We start from the raw sequence: 22,268 nt of genomic DNA, 5'->3' as shown, positions 1-22,268 counted from the left end.
GTCACCTCAATCATAAGAACCTTCAGGGAGGAAAACAGGTACAGTAGGTGAGCTTCAGACTGCTGTAGGATTAAAAAATAATCCAAGACATTTGAAATAGACATTACTGTGTTCCACCCTTTCTTTCAACCACAAGGACCATTTGGAGTTCCCAAAGACAGAGAGGGGCTGATAGTGATCAAGGCCTGAAGGCCAAGATTTGTGTACTTTGGGGGGTCAATGAATGTCACACCTCTATAACAATGAGGGAAGTGCAATTATCTGATTGGTGTGGTATTAAAAATAGGTTTCCACTCCAATGGTATAAAAATTGATAAAGTTTATTAGATGATTATTGAGTCTCCAGCAAGAGTCTCCTTTCCTGATAGTCCTGTTTTCTCACATTTCAGCCTAGAGATTGAACTGTTTAGGTTGATTGGATTAGCTAGGGGAGACTTCCACCTTTTGTCTTTAATGGCTCTGGGATGGCTCTTTGGAACCAGAGTTCCTGGCCACTATCAGCATTTAAATAGTTATGCTGATTCAATTGGATTGGTAATGCCCTCAGAGTAGGGTGTGTTCCTATTTCATTTGCATGCTTTGTTTCAGAGTGACTCCACCCTATGTAAACTCCTCCCCTCTAAATGTATAAATTGCAAGGGAATCTTTCCCTTAGAGAGACGATGTTGAAATGACTGCAGCTACGAGCAATAAAGAACTTCTGCTTGGAAAACGTCCATTGTCTCCTGGTCTCCTCTGCTTCTAACATTTCGACAAGGAGAAAAGTTTCTAACATTGGTCAGTTTGAATGTCTTTGGGTTTTAGTCACATGGTCAGGGAAAGGATAAAAGAAGACTGTAACTGTTGCTCTGTCTCTCTGGCTGGGTAAGATTATCGGAATAAGTCATCATCTCATACATCTATTTTGTAACTATTTTAAGTGTAACCATAACCACATTTTGTCATTAAACCTTTTCAATTACAACTAATGTGCTAAATAGTTTTGATTTGGTATTGACTTTGAAGTGCTACCTATTGCAATGCAATACTGTCACTGTCTATAGCAACGCTCTCCCACATATTAAGCTATTGTAAATCCACTTATTTCCATTGTTGGTATAAGTGGCAGTGGGTGGAATAGACAAGAAATGTACAGTTTTACCATCTTCCTGATAACATTTCTTTAATCATTCAGCAGTCTTGCAGCCTGAACCCCTGCAAGAAATCAACCCTTACACTGCTCTCTTACTGTAACTTTTGACTCACAATAGAGACATGTACGGTAGCTGTTGCACTACTGTAATGAAAAGAAATGCATCAAATTCCCTCATACAGATAGAGTTTCTGTATGCTTTCATTTTCTAAAAAAGGATGCATTATAGTTACAGTAAAAAGTGCTTCTAGCCTTCTAGCGTAGTATTACACGATGGAATGGAAGAAGCCTGTCTGGACATTTCATTTCATGTGGATCAACACGGTTATTTTGCCTCAGGTTAATGTAATAAACTGTTGCTTGTCATCATCATTATGGCAAGGACAAACAATATCCCAATAATAAAGATTTCCAAAATCTGTGATATGCTCTCCAGATCAAGACATTCACAATAAATCAAAATGTTTTTTTTTTTTTTACTAATTTACTGACAAATTTACTGTTTTATTTTACTTTTTACTGAAAAATACTGTTCAATTCTAGAAGCTAAAACCTGGTGATCCAGATAGGCTGTATCTTTATAATTAAATCTGTGTGTGTCATGGGGTGGGTTCTGTCTTGTGTCCCCCCCCCCCATTTTTGTGAATTTGGTTCAGTCCTGTTCCAGTTTTCCCGCCCCTTGTTTGTGTTCACGTTTACAACCTATGTTGTTAATTTGGGTTGTGTGTCTTCTTGTCTGTCATGTGATTCCGTCTGCCATGTGTCTTGTTAATTGGTTTCATGCACGGCAGTATTTCCGGTGAAGGTTTAATAATGCTCGATAACTTCCGCCGATCGTAGAGTCCAATGCAATACCCATATATATTGAATTTTATACTCCATGGTTATACTAACGAAACGTTAGTCACAAAAACATATAAAACAGACACACCTCGTCGTGTTTATGCTTCTTTTTTGAATTATATTAAATAAACATAACTATATATAAAATCTAAAGGTATGAACGTTTAGTTTCAAAGACAGGAGGACAGTAAATTTTGAGGACTCTGCCATAATCCCACAACCGGAAGCTGTAGAGCATCCAGGATCCTTGCGTCAAATGCAGAACGTATGCGTGCATAAGCCCATTGATCATTGTTCTCAGGTGTTTCTTATTAGCCACGCCCCCTTGTTATCTTGTTTGCCTGTGTATTTAAGCCCTGTGTTCAGTCTTTGTGAGTTCTTGTTGGTTGTTTTGTCCCCCGAGTCCTGTTTCCTGCACTGTTTGACGTTTAGTTATATAAACCAACGTGCTGCATTTGAATCCTGCTTCATTTGGATCCTGCTTCTCCCTTGCTTCAACCACTTCATGACAGTTGTGTCTGTTGTGTGTGTGTGTCTGTGAGAGATAATACAATCAAGATATGACATATGGAACAGGTACTTCACCCAACAAGCAGCTCCATACAGTTCCATTCACCATCTTTTTAAATACATAAAACCATTCATTTTATTTGGATAAATTGTTTTTTTTTTTTTTTTTTGATCAGATTTACCATTTGTTATTTGTTTGCGCTGGTCAATTATGAACAAAAAATTCAAAAATTAAAGATAATGTAATGAGTGAGTATAAAGAAGGTCAGTCACATTTTTTGGAACTTCATATTTATGCTTCATGTCAATCAAGCCATGAGGCTGTATTTCTTGACTGTGAGGTTAAGTGAACTTAAGCAAAGACAAAAGAACATGAAATCCAGCAAACCCTTTAAGATTAAACTCCAGGTCACATTCTTGGAGATTTTCACCTTTTCACTACAGAAAGATGAGATATGACTTCAAATGCAGCACAGAAACAATGTAATAAATAGGCTGAAACCAAAATGGAGTTCAAAAAATACATTTTATTTATTTTCATTATTTCGGAGAGAATCCTTTGGCTGCCAGGAATTGGCCCACTGCTCACCACTAAAAACAGAAGGTATTTTTCTGTTACTGGTTTTCCAATAAACTTGCATCATTACCGAACATGTCTTGGTAACACTTTATTTTGATAGTCCACTTTAGACATTCTACTAACTATAAGTAACTTTTCAACTACATGTTAACTAACTGTCATTAGAGTATTAGTAGACTGTCAGCTTAATATCTGCTAACACTTTATTTTGTTGGTTCCCCAACAGACATTTAACTGACTATAAGTAACTTGACGACTACAGGTAAACTTGTTCTCCTAACCCAAAGCCTAACACCTAACCATAACCTAACAGTCTACTGACAGTCTACTATCTACTAATCAGTTAGTTGACATGTAGTCGAAAAGTTACTTATAATTAGTATAACATCTAAAGTGACTATCGAAATAAAGTGTAACCCATGACTTTTACAAGTACAACAGTTTAATTTTCCATCTATGATGTAATTAACCTTCATGCATGCATTAATGGTGGTGGTCCTTCATAGATGGATAAAAACTGTTGTACTTATAAAAGACATGTCAGGTAATGATTAAGGGTGTCACGATTTCAATTTTAAATTGAAATCGATCGAAATTAATTCACAATATTGAACTTCGAATTAAAAAAATGGAATCGTCGTTTCTGCCACACCCCAATGTCACGTCCAATCGGCTTGCCAAGCGGAAAAAACACGTGTGTTGATTAAGTGCTGCGAGTCTATAGTCAACCTCCTTTAACTTAGCTACAGCCATTCAAAAGATAGCATGGCAACTGCAGATGCAGGAGACCCATCGGCAGAACTTAATCCCCCTCCTCTTTCATTGAAGTCGCAGGTGTGTAATTCTTTTTTGATTACCACTGAGTTATGTTGACAACGTTCGGCGTTCGTACAGAGCCCCTCTAGTCCCACTTTGGTAAAAAAAATTAATTATAACTATCTTGTGGCCTCAAGATAGTATCTCGTGGCCACAAGATAGTAACTCGTGGCCTCAAGATAGTAACTCGTGGCCTCAAAATACTAACTTGTGGCCTCAAGATAGTAACTCGTGGCCTCAAGATACTAACTCGTGGCCACAAGATAGTAACTCGTGGCCTCAAGATACTAACTCGTGGCCACAAGATAGTAACTCGTGGCCTCAAGATACTAACTCGTGGCCTCAAGATAGTAACTTGTGGCCACGAGATAGTAACTTGTGGCCTCAAGATAGTAACTCGTGGCCTCAAGATACTAACTCGTGGCCTCAAGATAGTAACTCGTGGCAACGAGATAGTAACTCGTGGCCTCGAGATAGTAACTCGTGGCCTCGAGATAGTTACTCGTGGCCTCAAGATAGTAACTCGTGGCCTCAAGGTAGTAACTCGTGGCCTCAAGATACTAACTCGTGGCCTCAAGATACTAACTCGTGGCCTCAAGATAGTAACTCGTGGCAACGAGATAGTAACTCGTGGCCTCGAGATAGTAACTCGTGGCCTCGAGATAGTTACTCGTGGCCTCAAGATAGTAACTCGTGGCCTCAAGGTAGTAACTCGTGGCCTCAAGATACTAACTCGTGGCCTCAAGATACTAACTCGTGGCCTCAAGATACTAACTCGTGGCCTCAAGATACTAACTCGTGGCCTCAAGATAGAGTTAGTATCTCGAGGCCACGAGTTACTATCTCGAGGCCACGAGTTACTATCTCGAGGCCACGAGTTACTATCTTGAGGCCACGAGTTAGTATCTTGAGGCCACGAGTTAGTATCTTGAGGCCACGAGTTAGTATCTTGAGGCCACGAGTTACTATCTTGAGGCCACGAGTTACTATCTTGAGGCCACGAGTTACTATCTTGAGGCCACGAGTTACTATCTTGTGGCCACGAGTTACTATCTTGAGGCCACGAGTTACTATCTTGAGGCCACGAGTTACTATCTTGAGGCCACGAGTTACTATCTTGTGGCCACGAGTTACTATCTTGAGGCCACGAGTTAGTATCTTGAGGCCACGAGTTAGTATCTTGAGGCCACGAGTTACTATCTTGAGGCCACGAGTTAGTATCTTGTGGCCACGAGTTACTATCTTGAGGCCACGAGTTAGTATCTTGAGGCCACGAGTTACTATCTTGAGGCCACGAGTTACCATCTTGAGGCCACGAGTTACTATCTTGAGGCCACGAGTTACTATCTTGTGGCCACGAGTTACTATCTTGAGGCCACGAGTTACTATCTTGAGGCCACGAGTTAGTATCTTGAGGCCACGAGTTACTATCTTGAGGCCACGAGTTAGTATCTTGTGGCCACTAGTTACTATCTTGAGGCCACGAGTTACCATCTTGAGGCCACGAGTTACTATCTTGAGGCCACGAGTTAGTATCTTGAGGCCACGAGTTACTATCTTGTGGCCACGAGTTAGTATCTTGTGGCCACGAGTTAGTATCTTGAGGCCACGAGTTACTATCTTGAGGCCACAAGATAGTTATAATTAATTTTTTTTACCAAAGTGGGACTAGAGGGGCTCCGTACGTTCGCTCTTCAAAAAAGCCATAATTTGCAGACAATTCAAGTCTCGCGGAAGTTCCCGGAGTGTCCCGCATATTGATAGCGGCTCCCTAATGCACGCAAATTAGTTAAAATCTCCCGGAATCTAGAGAGAGCGAGCAAGAGAGACAGAAAAAAACTGTGCTCTTAACCGTATTGCGTCCACCGCAGAGAGGGAGAGAGCGAGAGACCTTGTGTGTGTGCCTCATGAAGCGCATGTAAGACAGAGAGCATCCTGATTGGCCGATTGATAAAACTCGAGAATCGAATCAAACCGTGACCTTAGAATCGAAAATGTAATCGAATCGAGGATTTGGAGAATCGTGACACCTCTAGTAATGATGTGTGCTTTACATTTGTTAAAAGGCTTGTTTAATCTGAAACAGAACAGATAAATAAAACATTATTAAGTCTATTAAAGTAAATAAATAATGAATGCATTAATTCATTAATCAGAAGAACAGAAAAATACATACCATACTGGACAGGGCTCCCAGTCAACCAAAATTTCTTCTTTGCCCTATGAAGAAAATTATTTAATTCTTAGTATAAGGCTATTATGTCTGGTTAGGCATTGAGTTTAATTGATACAATGTGTCATTATTTTCAGTAGACACTTCTTCCTAAACTGTAATTTTTCTTCCTAAACTGTAATTCAAAAAGACTAAACACTGGTCTTATGGTCTGAATAATATGCACAGTTGATAATTGAAAAATTTGAATATTGTGGAAAAGTTTTGTCAAATTTTGATGATTATGGCTTACAGCTTATGAAAACCCCAAATTCAAAATCTCAGAAAATTTAAAATTACATACAATCAATAAAAAAAGAAGGATTTTAAATACAGAAATGTCAGCCCTCTGAAAAGTATAATCATGCATATGTATATATTTCTATATACTATATATACACCTTTTAATTTGAATTACTGAAATAAGTGGACTTTTGCATGATATTCAAATTTTTCCAAGTTTAACCTGTATTTGTCAACACAAGGAAGTTTCTAAATCCTATATTTCACTCTGCATACCGCCTACACTCTGCAGTTCCTTCATGACTGTCTAACCTTTCTCACTCTTTCTTTTACAACACTCCTGATGGGGAAAGCCTCTAGGCGAGTGTGGTAGGAACAATCTGTGAACATCAAAAACACGTTTCAAATATTTCTTAGATAGATTAGGAACAAAATAAACACAACTATGAAGATTTAAGTAGCGAACAGACTTGCAAGGATGAGAAGTGATGTTTATCACTAATTAAAAAAAAATGTATAAATGGAACCAACTTACTCTAAGTTCCAATGTGGTATGCTTGCTTTAATAACCATACTACTGCAAAGTCAACGCTCACAACTGAGAATACTCCACTGCTGCTGCTTCCAATACTTGACTGTATTTTGGTAAAATTAGACTAACTAAGCCTGTTGGATTTATAGGTGGTCCATTGTACTAATCTCAATAATATTAATCCCTTCCTATTCTATATCTATTATGAATAATCATGTGTCAATAATCAATAGTCATGTGTGCTACACTGGACTAGCTGGACTGGTCACGACATTTGCATATTGTTGCACTGTTGTGGATTTGACTGCTTGTATTGTAAATATTGTATTTATATGCAAGTCGCTTTGGATAAAAGCGTTTGCTAAATTATTAAATAAATAAATAAAATTGTGACTAATTGTCTGTTGTAATTGGTTAAAAAAATAAGCAATTGAACTATAGCAAATAAACAGGGGTAAAAGTTGTAATTTATAGCAAAGTATCAATAATTGCATTTACATGCACTTACTCTTTTGTGGCCTTTTTCTTTCAGGCATATGCCTTGGTCCCCCTGTGGGACATAAGATTACAGTCCAGTCATATATCCACTCAGAATTTTTTTTTTTTACAATAATTAGACAAAATGCACTTTGTACGGTCCTTTCAACAGAAATATTTGTTCCTGGTGTGTCTAGAGACCCCTGAAATATGGGAAAAGACCACCCTCTCTTTTAGTTAAAGGGTTAATTCACCCAAAAATAAAAATTCTGTCAGTATTTACTCACCCTCATGTTGTTCCAAACCTCTATGTGTTTATTTGTTCTGCTGAAAACAAAGGAAGATATTTGGAAGAATGTTTTAATCAAACAGATCTCAATCCCCATTGATTTCCATAGTACTATGGTAGTCAATGGGGAATGAGATCTGTTTGATTACTAAACACATAGAGGTTTGGAACAACATGAGGGTGAGTAAATACTGACAGAATTTTCATTTTTGGGTGAACTAACCTTTTAATATGTGTGCAATCACGCTGTTTATATTTACCTCCACATTTTACATCACATGCAGGCTCATTAGAATAGTAATCATAGGCTTATAGAATACTCCATCTAAAACGACTAATTTCAAACAGGGTCTGCATAAATCATGCAAAGCTACTCAAGTGGAGTATCAGAATAAAAATATAGAACTGGAAATTAGCATAATAGGTCCCCTTTAAATAATATTTTATTTATTTATTTACTTAAGCCAATACCCACAACCACCAATACCCTACAAATATTTTTTACATTACCTGACTTTTTCCTTTTGCCCCTGGCTGACCCTGTGAAGACAGCTGTGGGTTTGGAGAAAGAAAATTAATCGTATAACAAATAAATCTTTAACTTATTATTTAAAATACTGGAAGATCACAACATTGCACAAGTGTGGAAGTACATGTATTAATAGGTGTAAAGTACATGTATTCTTATTGTGATTGAATTAAGGTTGCTCAATTAACTCCAAGTGTACCTTTTTCTCGCTTGGGTCCATCCTGTTTTTAATAATCCTAATTTGTTTAAACAAGTGCATGGTGTGTTTGAGTTCATTTCCCATACTTGACATAATGCATCCTGCATTGTGACTATTTCATATGCGAGTCGATCAAGTCGAGTTAAGTTAAGGTAACCCATGGATCAAACACTTTAGGCCTTTACACATATTAACTGTAATTTTTTTAATTTGTTCTAATTACCTTGCCCCTCCGGGGGGGTCGCCTGCTCGCCCTGACGCTCCGGGGGGGTCGCCTGCTCGCCCTGACCCTCCGGGGGGGTCGCCTGTTCGCCCTGACGCTCCGGGGGGGTCGCCTGCTCGCCCTGACGCTCCGGGGGGGTCGCCTGCTCGCCCTGACCCTCCGGGGGGGTCGCCTGTTCGCCCTGACGCTCCGGGGGGGTCGCCTGCTCGCCCTGACTCTCCGGGGGGGTCGCCTGCTCGCCCTGACGCTCCGGGGGGGTCGCCTGCTCGCCCTGACCCTCCGGAGGGGTCGCCTGTTCGCCCTGACGCTCCGGGGGGGTCGCCTGCTCGCCCTGACCCTCCGGGGGGGTCGCCTGCTCGCCCTGACGCTCCGGAGGGGTCGCCTGTTCGCCCTGACGCTCCGGGGGGGTCGCCTGCTCGCCCTGACCCTCCGGGGGGGTCGCCTGCTCGCCCTGACGCTCCGGGGGGGTCGCCTGCTCGCCCTGACGCTCCGGAGGGGTCGCCTGTTCGCCCTGACGCTCCGGGGGGGTCGCCTGCTCGCCCTGACGCTCCGGGGGGGTCGCCTGCTCGCCCTGACGCTCCGGGGGGGTCGCCTGCTCGCCCTGACGCTCCGGGGGGGTCGCCTGTTCGCCCTGACGCTCCGGGGGGGTCGCCTGCTCGCCCTGACGCTCCGTGGGGGTCGCCTGCTCGCCTTCTTCTGGTTGTTCTTCTGGGTCACAAGGTGTGAGCTGCAGCGTAATCAGCTGGTCATTGCCACTTGAATCCTGGGTCCAACCTGTGCAAGTTAAACAAGTGTTATGTTTTGCTTATTTAAAACATAGAGGTGAACCATAAGCTTGATCTATACTTGTTTTTAGTGTTAATCTTTTTGAATCATCTATGCGACACACCGTCTATGCGACACACCGAAGCTGTTTGTTTATATCTATGGATCCAACATGGAAACGCAAAGTTCCCTTTCGATGCAGTCTTAGATATTGTTGGCAATATTCGCTGAACGCCATTGTGTAAACATAAATCTCCGACCCATCATCTTCTTCCTCCTCTAATTTCTGTCGCTCTACATACATCATCTGGTATAATTGAAACAACTGGCTATGAGCTACGTACAAGTACATTTGATAGACATCCGTAGCATCCAATAAACTGTTCTGGGCATTTGTAAACCACGCCTCAAATACGAGAAAATTAATATGCGTTTCCCAGAACACGTCTCAATGAGACGAGGCTAAGTTTGTAGTGTATCCAGCCAACATTTGAAAATTTTCTTTTTCTTTGTGCTATTTTCATTAATGATCTACATTTTAGCACTGTCCTTGATTTTGTTTCATTGAGTATATACTGTATAGATTCATTATCATTTGATTCATTGACCACCCAGTGACCAAAACGGGTCTTTGCAAATTTCATGTGTTCAATTAGTAGGTCAGTTAACGTAGTGTGATAGCGTAGAGCTACGTCACACGTAGGCTCACTATTGGCCGATGCTGGTCATGTGTGTGATGCGTGTGACGTACAATAACAGAAGCTTACGCTATTAAACTAGTAACCTGACTCGAGGCAGAGAGAGAAATAAAAGAATAGTTGAAATAAAGTCGTTATTTTTGTTTTTGTTTTTCAGCAATTGTCATTCCCTCAAGAAGCCTATGGACTGTATGCAGGAGTGATCTTAATATCTTAAATATCTTCATTTGTGTTCCAAAGATGAACGAAGGTCTTACGGGGTTGGAACAACACAAGGAAGTTAGTTCACAAGGAAGTGAATAGTTGAAATAAAGTCGTTATTTTTGTTTGTTTTTGCGCACAAAAGTGTTCTCGTCGTTTGATAAAGTTAAAATGTAGCCACTGTAGTCACTTGGACTATTTTAAGATGGACGAAGGTCTTACGGGGTTGGAACAACATGAGGGTGAGTAAATACTGACAGAATTTTCATTTTTGGGTGAACTAACCCTTTAAGTGTTAGGGGTGAGCCATCCCTTTAAGTTTTAAACATTAATAAAATATTTTGCGTACTCAACAAAAGTTGTGAACCGTGACTTTAAAATACAGTGTGTGCATCTCACCTTCACAAAGATATTCATAAAATGAACCTATCTTCTGAAGGTAGTCCTTGGCATAGGCGGAGAGTGTGCAGCGGGGGGTCAAAATTTCACACTTGAATGTTTTTTTGTTGGTCTCCTTTCCAAGAAGGAGAAGTGGCTTATATCCAATGGCATGGAGTTTCTCCAGCTGCAATGACAAAATTGTATATTTACTGTTTAAAGTAATAGAAAAACAACAAAAAATAACTAAGCTATTTAACTAACTAATTATTAAGAGAATATAACATTATTGATGACAGCATCCAGGTTCCTGCCATTCAAAATTTGTAACCTAATGGTGAGTTTAGCTTATGTATAATCTAGTATGTGCAAACAGGAAAGGCTCATACAGTAGCAACAAAAACCAACTCTAAAACATCAGAAAGATGAATCTGACACCATGAGGGTACAATATGACTTTTTGTAACATTAGTAGTTTGGGTTTTGCACGTACGTTGACAATATCATGTAACCATTGTGCAACTGGACAATGACAACCTAAAGATTTATTAAAAATAAAGGCAGGAACTTAATGAATACATTACCAGATGGGTGAATGCTGCACATATTTAGCTAACCATGCACATTGTAAATTGCTATGAGTAGTACAGTATGAATGCAGTTAATTTGTTATTTCTCATCCACTCAATAATAAAATGTTTGATTATTATATTGCACCTGTAATTCTGTCATAATGCATGCCTGTATTTGTTATGAACTCAATAATTCCTGGATATAAATTATGTTTGCTGTGTGTTCAAATTTTGCTCTGGTAGATAATTTAGGTCTGTGATGTATTACTGTGAATAAGTGATTACTTAAGGGATCACAATTCACAATTTCACAATTACATCTGCCTTCTAAAATTGATAGTTAAATTGTACTTTTAAATTAGTTTTGATGACACAGGGTCATTGAAAAAAATATTGATCTATATTTGCAAAAAATAATGTCTTTCTGACCTTGCACTAACATGCTCACTTAACAAATGGTACCACTGAATGTACTTCCTAGACCTAGATGATATGGACAGTTTAATGTCATGTATGAAATTGTACGTACCATGATATTGGCTTCATCCTTGATGGATGCCATGTTGTGGTTTTTCTTGTGACCACTCACCCATTCCTCTCGCTTCTCATCAAACCTCTGAAGCTTTTTCTTGAGGCGCTGTTTCAGAGGCTGCTCCTTTTTGCAATGTGTGCATATTTTTTGAGCACAAAATAAAATGCCCTGGCAAAAGGGGCAGATCTTTTTTGTAGACCCCCCTGGCATAGTGGACAGACAGACAGACAGACAGACAGACAGACAGACAGACAGACAGGCAAAGACAAAAGAACAAGCAACAGATAAAGACTGTGAGATAGATAAAGATTGAAAAGATAGACAGAAATATTTATAGTGAGAGAACAGAGAGGATGTAAGATATAGAAAGTAATGAAGAGATAGAGGTTGGCTCTTAAAAGTGCCTTTGGGTTTTGAAAATCAGGTTCAGATACAAAGTATGTTCGACAGGTGATATGTTTGACAGGATCTGCAGGGAGAACAACAAAAAATGTTAATTATGTAGCTATGTTGATAGGATTTAAAAAGTGTACCCTGTAATAGATTTCTTATAAATGCTTAGGATAAATAAATACAGATTCATGCTGTTCCTATGCTTCCTGTGCTACTGTTAAAAATTATTTTAATGGCGCAATTAATATTATTAATTGTTATTTAAGTGAAATTACTGAACTTAAATATACAAGTTTGATAAAAAATCATCATTAAAGAAGAAAATTTCAAATGGCATTTAGAGGCTTTTGCATCTGAACTCTTCATATATATATATATATATATATATATATATATATATATACATACACACACACACGTATATATGAAAAGTTCAGATGCAAAAGCCTCTATGCCATTTGAAATTTTCTTCTTTAATGATGATTTTTATCAAACTTGTATATTTAAGTTCAGTAATTTCACTTAAATGGCAATAATTACCTATTAATTGTTATTTAAGTGAAATTACTGAACTTAAATATACAAGTTTGTTAAAAATCATCATTAAAGAAGAAAATTTCAAATGACATTTAGAGGCTTTTGCATCTGAACTCTTCATTTATATATATATATATCACCTAGATCTAGGCCTAGAAAATGTTTTTTTATATATATATAAACTCGTAATTTTATTAATTTGGACGTGTAATGCTTATGAATTAATTTTGCTTAACAGACTGTTGTAAGCGACTTACCGTGGTGGAATCGCGCTGGGCAATGGTTTCTCCGATGGTCGCACACAGTGACGTGTTGCTCAAAATTGCGCCAAAATATCAATCACAATTAAAAAGTGCAGTCTTAATATTTTATATCCGTGCTCAATTTTAAAGTGGTCAGCGTAAAATGTTAAAGTGAATGAAACACGAGTATGTAGACATTACATTTAACACATATCACTTCCCAGAATGCATCGCTTTGCCAAAGGATATGTCCATATAAAGCAATATAAATATTTCTGCAGTTTATTACAACTTCATAATACGTATTGGGATGAAAGTTCTATAAAAGTAGGCTAATCGTTTTTTTTTTTTTTTTTTTTTTGGAGAAAAAAACAAATCAAAGTAGGCTCCATATAAGCCATTGAAAATTGAATTACCATCGACAAAATATCCCACAATAAATTAAGACGTGTTTTAAGCCTACAGCAAATATGCAGTCCTGCAATTAAGTTATGTCGTTTTTTAATGTAGTCCAAAATTATGTCAAAAAGAGAGGGAAAAACTTCATTTTCCCACAAATAAGGCATGTTTTAAGCATATATAAAATATACTGTCCTGTAATGTAATTTTAATGGAGCCCCAAATTATATTATTATTTAATATATTATTGTCAAGTGACGAATAGCGGTGAGACATGTTCCAAAGAAAGACGTGGTGCAGGCACGGAAAATACGTCCCTTTGAAATACATTAGATTTGAAATTCGTGTTGTCTGGCACGAAAAAAAGGGAGGAAATTCGTGCTTAAGGACATGAATCACTTCAGCCAACCGAATATAAAGCAATTAAAATCGTCTGAATAAATGTTGAGTAATTTAGCCCAGTTTGCAAAATGAATAACAATTGAGAAAAAACAATACTGTGCTGCTATCGAAAGAAAAACGTGGTGTAGGCACGAAAAATACGTCCCATTGAAATACATTGGATTGAAAGTCGTGCTGATTGACACGAAAAAAAGAAGGAAATTCGTGCTCGTAGACACGAATCATCATTTGATTGCGTAGCCCACCGAATATAAAGCAATAAACAAGGATTAAAATCTTCTTATTTAATTGTTTGTAGAGGCCTAGTGTAGTCTACCCTTAAAGTTTGCAAAATTAATAAGAATTGAAAAAACAAACAAACAAACAAAAAAAAAAAAACAATACTGTGCTCTCGAAAGAGAAACGTGGTACAGGCACGAAAAATATGTCCCATTGAAATACATTAGATTGAAAGTCGTGCTGAGTGACACGAAAAAAAATAAGGAAATTCGTGCCCGTGGACACGATCATCATTTGATTAATGTTGCGTAGCCCACTGAATATAAAGCAATAAAAACAAGGACTAAAATATTCGTATTAATTGTCGGTAAGGCAGTGTACCCTTGAAGTTTGCAAAATTAATAAAAACTGAGGAGAAAAATCCTCTCGAAAGAAAAACGTGGTACAGGCACGAAAAGTATGTCCCTACATTGGATTGAAAGTCGTGCTGAGTGACACGAAAAAAAGAAGGAAATTCGTGCCCCCAGACACGAATCATCATTTGATTCATGTTGCGTAGCCCACCGAATATAAAGCAATAAAAACAAGGATTAAAATCTTCTTATTAATTGTTGGGCCTCGTGTAGTCTACCCTTGAAGTTTGCAAAGAATAAGAATTGAGAAAAAACAAAACAATACTGTGCTCTCGAAAGAAAAACGTGATGTACGCACGAAAAATATGTCCCATTGAAATACATTGGATTGAAAGTCGTGCTGAGTAACACGAAAAAAAGAAGAAGGAAATTCGTGCCCATATCACGAATCTTCATTTGATTCATGTTGCGTAGCCTACCGAATATAAAGCAATAAAAACAAGGATTCATATCTCCTGATTAAATGTTGGTAGTGTAGGCCTACCCATAAAGTTCGCAAAAGGCACGAAAAATATGTCCCATATTGAAATACATTGGATTGAAAGCTGAGTGACACGAAGAAAAAGAAGAAAATTCGCGCTCGTGGACACGATCATCATTCATGTTGCGTATTTAGCCTAGCGAAAATAACGCAATAAAAACAAGGATTAAAACCGTCCGATTAAATGTTGGTAGTGTAGGCTACCCTTAAAGTTTGCAAAATGAATAAGAATTGAGAAAAAACAATACTGTGCTCTCGAAAGAAAAACGTGTTGCAGGCACGAAAAATATGTCCCATTGAAATACATTGGCTTGAAAGTCGTGCTGAGTGACACGAAAAAAAAGGGAAATTCGTGTCCACGAACACGAATCAATAGATTAAATTTCGTGACTATATCACGAACTGTTTCTTAATGATGTAATTGATATTGTAATTTCTTTTTGTAAGGCTTGTTTTTTGCAATTCATTTTTTTTTTTTTTTTTACAATTCATTGCAATTTCATTTCCTTTCAGTCCTCTCATGAGCTGGCACCCAACAAAACTGCACATACTGCATATATACCTGTGCGTGCTAACTTCGCTCCTACTATAGCCCAATTCATACAGGGAATGTAGCCTATATAAGAACCTTAGTTCAACTGGCCATAACCAGAAATGTGTCGAGCCCTATGGCTGGGGAAATGTGTTTCACACTTATACTGAAATAACCCTCGCTTGCAAAGTGGGCACTTCCAAGTTATACAATTTTATAGACCTTATGTAGCCCCGCCTCTTTTCAGTGCTGCGCTCGTTGTCTTTTGACTTCTGGTCTGTATTTTCACAGCGATCTTGCATAGGTATGAATGAACTGCTCGTAAAACATTTCCCGGTCGACATTTGTTTAGACATCTGCTTTACAATGCTTATGATAAACATTACAATGCTTATGATAACTTAACTCTACAATAAGTAAATCCATTTCAAAGGCAAATTACTTGGACAGCATATACAGAGCGACCACAAAAACGGAAGTTCAAAGACAATATTCTAAAGATGACGGCGCCCACGTTTCTCTGGTGCATAAGGTCTATAAATGTGGACTGTGAGGCCCAGCCAGCTGCCGCACAGATATCTTGAATAGGTATTCCATTCGACCAAGCCCATGACGAGGACATACTTCTCGTGGAATGGGCTCTGACGCCTAAGGGGCAATGAAGGCCCTTAGACTCATAAGCCAGTGCGATAGCGTCCACTATCCAGCATGATAATCTATGCTTTGTAACAGCAAGCCCTTTAGTGCGGACGCCAAAGCATACAAAGAGCTGTTCCGACTGTCTAAACGAGGCAGAACGCTCCAGATAAACTCTGAGTGCCCTAAAGGTGCAAAGTACGTGTCTCTGTCGTTGTCTAGCGAGGAAAGAGCTTGCTAATCGTGCCTTCGCTTGAGGATGACTCCAGAGTCGTTTGGCCCAAACTTAAGGCAGCTTCACTGATAACGCTTGTAAATTGTTCACTCGTTTGACTGACGAGAGCACCAACAAGAGAGCGGTTTTGAGCAAGAGATGCTTCATGTCCGCAAGTCAAGTCAGGTCAAGTAACCTTTATTTATATAGCGCTTTTTACAATACAGATTGTATCAAAGCAGCTTCACACTGATAACGAGAAAATAATACAACACATTTGTCGATGAGGCCGGCACTTAAGGATGAGTTGAGATGGGTCCAGGCACAGGTCTACCATAAGGCCAATTTACAGTATACTTCTGCGTCGAGGGTACGCCGTAGTGTACGGCGTTGCTTAGGCACGTAGGCGACGCCGCTGTGAGCATTTATACTTCTGCGTTCAGGCAGTAGCGGTTCTAGGCACGGGCGAACCGGGCAGTCGCCCGGGGAAGCGATCCCCTTCCGTCAAGGGGATCTCCTGATTAGTTCACGTATCGCGTCTTTTGCGCGCTCGAGGTCGTTATTTCAAACCCTCTATGTTTCAAATAGGCGCACGGGAAGCGCGCTCATAAACTTTTCAGTATGGGAGCAGTGGCGGTTCTACTCTGAATTACACCCAGAGCGAGACCCCCTTCGAGCGCCCCCCCCCCACCCCCGCCCCCAAAAAAAACAAAAACCAACAATAACCCAACAATAAAATCACATACCGTTCATTTGAAAAACACAGTTAATAGAATCCAGTTATTTTGCTAGTTGAATCTAACTTTAAAGAGAGGAAGTAACCATTAGCGCATTGGTTATTGCACTGAAAAAAGTGTCTCATTAGATCAAAGTAAAAAAATTGCGTCAACTGGTTACATCTAATTGATTTACTTTCTATCAACTTAAAATTTTTACTTTGAAGAGAATTAACCATCCATTACTTAGCTAAAGTAAAAATTAATCTTTGAATCAAATAAAGTTTTTAAGTTGAATGAAATATCAAATTATACTTTGTCTTAATGTTTTCTTAAGTTGTATTGACTTAATTATTGTACTTTACATATCTAACCAAATATCCAAAAAAATACAATTTAAAATATTAATGTATTATAAAGAAATGTATTTACTTTCAGAATGTGTAATTTTATCATTTAAGAAAAATGACTTCAAGCATCAAACTTTTGACAATTTATTTTGTCATAACTTTTTCTTTTACGTGTACAGTATCCTCATACACAATGTAAACATCAAACTTCAGCAGAAAATTGTAGCTGGGTCAAAGGAAACAAATTTACCCCTGCAGCTTTGAAGAGAGGTTCTGCACCCTTCGGCTCATCTGCTTACTCTCTATGTCCATGATTATTATCTGAAAGGCCTCAAAAGTATATTTGAGTCCTTCAGGATATTTTAGGTTCAGTGCATAAACGAGTCCAAACATCATGGCACAGGCAACAGTGGGCAACTCCTTCAGTACTTCCACACCTTCAATGGCAATGGAAATGTCCAGCACACGACTAAGAGCATCACTTTCACGGATCACAAAAAATGCCATAGTGGTCTTTTCAAATTCTCTCTCCGCTTCCTCCCTCTGGTCATCCTAAAAACATACAAAAACAGAGAGCAATTGAGGGACTGTGGAAGAAGAAAAAAAACCCCAGCCCCAAAATTTAGTTAGCTGTACTACTAAGGTCAATGTAGAGCCCAAACATCTGTTGTTAACTTTAATTAAAATATCTTCAATAAAATTTGTAGGGTTTATTACAAGAGTAGAGTAAGTGATGACAATTTTCATTTTTGGGTGACGATGTACTTTTACACTCTCTTTAGCTTTGAAAATGCTTTTAAACACTTTCAAAGGCTCCCAGTTGCTGACCATTGTAGACAATCACAGACATATTTGTTGAGTGCAGTACCACAATGGCCAATCAGAGGCATTTATCAATCCACTCAACAGTGTTCAAAATGCATTTTGGGGTGAACCAACCCCTATTAAAGGAGTAATTCAAGGGATGGGCAACGATTTATCGCGATTAATCGTTAGCAAAATAAAAGTTTGTGTTTACATAATATATGTGTGTGTAGTGTGTATAATTAATTTGTATATATAAATACCCACACATGCATGTATATATTTAAGAAAAATGTGTTATTAACATGTCAAATATTTATATTTATATATAATATTAATTATGTATAAATATATATAAAGTATATACATGCAAATATTTCTTAAATATATACATGCATGTGTGTGTGTGTGTATTTATATATACAAATTAATTATACACACTACATACACATATATTATGTAAACACAAACTTTTATTTTGCTAACAATTAATCGCGATTAATCGTTGCCCATCCCTAAGTAATTCAAAATAAAAATTCTGTCATCGTTTAAATTTCTCTTGTCATTTCAAACCAGTATGAATTACTGTACTCTGCAGAATTTTGAACAGCGTTGGTGACAGAACAGCACAGCCCCCATTCACTGTTATTGTATGGACACAAAACCAATGCAAGTGAATGGGGGGCTCTTAAAGGATTAGTCCACTTAAAAAAAACCTTTTGCTGATAATTTACTCACCCCCATGTCATCCAAGATGTCCATGTCTTTCTTTCTTCAGTCGAAAAGAAATTAAGGTTTTTGATGAAAACATTACAGGATTTTCTCCATATAATGGACTTCATTGGGAACCAAACGGTTCAAGGTCCAAATGACAGTTTCAGTGCAAACTGTTCAAAGGGCTTTAAACGACACCAGACGATGAATAAGGGTCTTATCTAGCAAAACAATCGGGCATTTAAAAAATAATAAGTTTTATAAGCACAAATGCTCGCCTTGCTCTGTTCTGTGATGCACGTTCGTTTTAACATAATTGTGTATTACGTGACGTCACGAACGCGTATCACAGAACAGAAAATTGAAACTCATTTGGACCTTGAACCATTTGGGGTTTATTGAAGTCCATTATATGGAGAAAAATCCTGGAATGTTTTCATCAAAAACCTTAATTTCTTTTCGACTGAAGAAAGAAAGACATGGACATCTTGGATGACATCGGGGTGAGGAAATTATCAGCAAAACTTTTTTTTAAAGTGAACTACTCCTTCTTCAAAATACATTCTTTTGTATTCTGTGGTAGAAAGTCACACAGGCCGATGTGTAAATGATAACAATTACTTTTGAGCGATATGTCACTACCAAACTTACTAAATTAAATTAAACTAAATTAAATTGCGCGAGAACTGAAATCAAGTAGTTGAAGGAGATCGCAATTCTCGCGCATGCGTCGTGGAAATCTAAGGAAGTCTCGTTTCAGGCCAACAAGGAAGAAAAGGAATAGTCGAATAAAGTCGTTATTTTTGTTTGTTTTTTCGCACAAAAAGTATTCTCGTCGCTTGATAAACTTATAGTTGAGCCACGGTAGTTACCTGGGATATTTAAACATTTTCTTCATTGACTTTCTGGGCCGTCAAGAGCCAGTCCCTTAGGAAGCCAATGTGGTAGTGAGACAGCTCTCAAATTTAATCAAAAATATGTTCATGTGTTGCGAAGATGAACGAAGGTCTTACGGGGTTGGTACAGCATGGGGGTGAGTAATTAATGACTTAATTTTCATTTTTGGGTGAACGAACCCTTTAAGGCAAACATGGTTGGACAAAATTTCAGCAATTTGTCTACATTACCTGGTATTCTTTGATCAGACAGCTTGCATCTTCACCAAGGTACATGATCAGGCACTTCAGCAGGCACTCTCTTCTGACGTCTATGTCCGGACTCTACAAAATGCATTGTTTTTATTAGACCAAAACACTACTAAATTGATTGCCACAAGCAATTTTGTTCTCATGCAACCAATATCTGATCCATAACTTTTATAGTATCCTTAGTTTTTTCACGAAGGAGTCCACCTTCGCTCCTGATCACCTGGAGAAGCTGAGAGCTCTGTCTGTCCAAAGAGGCCATAAATCTTGATTGCAAAGGTAAGGTCGTGATAAGAAAAAATTCGGCATTAATCTACAAGAAAGAGAAACAGAAAAAAGTGATTTTACTTTCAGAATTAGTTGTAAAAAAAATACATAGACACACAAAGCATTAAACAACAAAAGTTATAATTAGGGCATCCAAGACATTTTCAAAAATACTACATACCAAAATTCAATTATAAAAACTATGGTAAATTCAGGATTAGTCACATTTAAAAAAATTTCATTACAAATAAATGCTTTTACCTCCTCTTGTTGAAACAGAGCTGGCCATCCAATGCACTGATGGTTCTGATGTGATATTTCTGTGAAACTATTGCTGCTGAAATAGAACAAAACCTGTCAATCACTGTATAATTAACTTAATGAATCTATGATGTAGGCTAATTACATCGCACGTACATCTCTGGTTTGAGTGCAGATTTCAGTGAGAGAGAGCGCGCGTGCTCTGAACTAATCTTACGCGATGACTAATCTGAACAACTTTTGATTATTAGAAATTGCATTCATAAACTCAAAAGAATCGCGTGTGTTTGTTCTAATGCGCAACGCGATTATCGTATAAGAGATGCCTTTTGAGAAGACTCAACCCACCAAAATGATAGAGGGAGTAACATTACTTTGTTACACACCACAGCTGAAACCCACACGCGAATGGCGGGTGTTAATGTCAAGCCCTGATATATTATGTTTACAACACGCCCAAACATATGTTTAAAATTACTTACCAATTTTCTTGCTTCCCGTTTTCCCACGCTGAGTTCTTCCATGCGGTTTAACAAGATGGCGGAAAGCTGAACGTCTCACGTACGACCACGGCACGGATGACGTCAGAAGTCACGTGACAACGGAAACCAATATTTTTACTTTAATTTAAAGAAATCCATTTACTTTACACTAACAATACTTACTTTTAATTTAAATCAACGAAAATTTTTACATTAAACTGATGGCTAGATAGAAAATTAATTGTTTTGTGTTACATCAAGTATAAAAATTTCTTTAGAGTAATGACATGCCTTGTTCACTTTTTTCAGTGTGCCTTAAATTATATGCATGGCACACTTTTAGTTATGGCTTGTTAAACAATATTTGTCACGAAATGGAGTTTTTAAAAGTAAAAGGGTCTGATAGATACTTATTTAGTAACACAATACTTATCTCTTATCTCTTAAATAATTTTGAACAGCTCTCATATTAAACACTATCCAAACTGTTATAGACCTAAAATAGCTTTTGTAGCCCATGTCACTCTTAAAATGTTAGAATGTTAGAAAAGAGAAAATTGTACTTTGCATATAGGCTACTGTAAAAAAGACAAAGTTGATCATTATGTAAATTATTTTCATTTCATGAATATAGTGACCAACATGATCACATACACAAAAAGCCTAATACACAATCAATTCACCAAGTTAATAACATTAAAGATTTGTTTTAAAGGAGTGTCTTTTATCTTACCTACTAAACTTAAAAAAAGGTTAACACAAAAAGAGATTTTATAAAAATATATACCTCATATTTCAGCATTCAATCATCTCTATAAAAAGAATGAGTCAATAAAGATACATTCCTGACATTTATAATGCACAGTAGCTTATCTTTTATTATTAATAGTAAAATTCGGACCGATTTGCCCATGGCTGTCGTTGTTATACAACCATGCACTGGGCTCTCCACAAACAAGTTTTAGTAGCTAATGTATTTCCACCACAGAAAAACGCTTGCTGAAGCTCTGCTAAAAGATTTTTTTATGGAGAAGAGAAAAAAACACCCAAGTGTTTGGGTGCACGAGCACTCCCATACTGAAAAGTTTATGAGCGCACCTCCCGCGAGCGCATAATGAGCGCGCTTCCCGTGCGCCTAATCGCCTATTTGAAATAACGACCTCGAGCGCGCAAAAGACGCGATAGGCTACGTGAACTAATCAAGAAGAGACCCCCTTGACATCGCTTCTGTGCACGGCACCTTCTCAGCAATTAGGGGCGCCATTGGCAATAATTGAATCGAAATGGTAAAAAAAATAGAAAACCTTCGAGGCACAGAGGATTTTTTTAA

At 38.1% G+C, this 22,268-nt stretch overlaps 2 protein-coding genes across 6 annotated transcripts; both read right to left on the bottom strand.

The window, feature by feature from the left end:
• Positions 1-3,012: 3,012 nt before the first annotated feature.
• LOC148970933 (uncharacterized) lies at positions 3,013-12,266 on the bottom strand. 2 transcript variants are annotated; one of them, XM_089122967.1, is made up of 8 exons: positions 11,729-12,266; positions 10,649-10,814; positions 9,186-9,359; positions 8,145-8,186; positions 7,377-7,418; positions 6,649-6,716; positions 6,058-6,101; positions 3,013-3,076 (listed from the first exon to the last, which is right to left on the bottom strand). In XM_089122967.1, the coding sequence occupies exons 1-8, from the start codon at positions 11,939-11,941 to the stop codon at positions 3,013-3,015; spliced, it is 813 nt and encodes a 270-aa protein (XP_088979093.1). In that variant the 5' UTR covers positions 11,942-12,266. The 2 variants fall into 2 exon arrangements, 1 of the variants encoding a protein (XP_088979093.1); XR_016147384.1 differs by lacking the exons at positions 3,013-3,076; positions 6,649-6,716; positions 9,186-9,359; positions 10,649-10,814; positions 11,729-12,266 and adding an exon at positions 5,527-5,958 and having other exon boundaries at positions 8,145-8,188.
• Positions 12,267-17,396: 5,130 nt separating this feature from the next.
• On the bottom strand, positions 17,397-21,053 carry LOC148970932 (uncharacterized). Of its 4 annotated transcripts, none has more exons than XM_089122977.1 (5): positions 20,939-21,053; positions 20,457-20,532; positions 20,098-20,241; positions 19,911-20,003; positions 17,397-17,817 (listed from the first exon to the last, which is right to left on the bottom strand). In XM_089122977.1, exons 3-5 carry the CDS (start codon positions 20,188-20,190, stop codon positions 17,512-17,514), a joined length of 492 nt encoding a protein of 163 aa, XP_088979103.1. In that variant the 5' UTR covers positions 20,191-20,241; positions 20,457-20,532; positions 20,939-21,053; the 3' UTR covers positions 17,397-17,511. The 4 variants fall into 4 exon arrangements, with proteins under 4 accessions (XP_088979103.1, XP_088979104.1, XP_088979101.1 ...); XM_089122978.1 differs by having other exon boundaries at positions 20,457-20,529; positions 20,939-21,017; XM_089122975.1 differs by lacking the exon at positions 20,939-21,053 and adding an exon at positions 20,805-20,842 and having other exon boundaries at positions 20,457-20,529.
• Between the last annotated feature and the right edge of the window lie 1,215 nt (positions 21,054-22,268).

This window comes from Pimephales promelas, chromosome 18 (assembly GCF_988280905.1).
Source record: "Pimephales promelas chromosome 18, fPimPro1.hap1.1, whole genome shotgun sequence".
In the NCBI taxonomy this organism is placed as follows: Eukaryota; Metazoa; Chordata; class Actinopteri; order Cypriniformes; family Leuciscidae; genus Pimephales; species Pimephales promelas.
The sequence above is the reverse complement of the archived record's forward strand: the minus strand, read 5'-3'. Positions and strand labels throughout refer to the sequence as shown.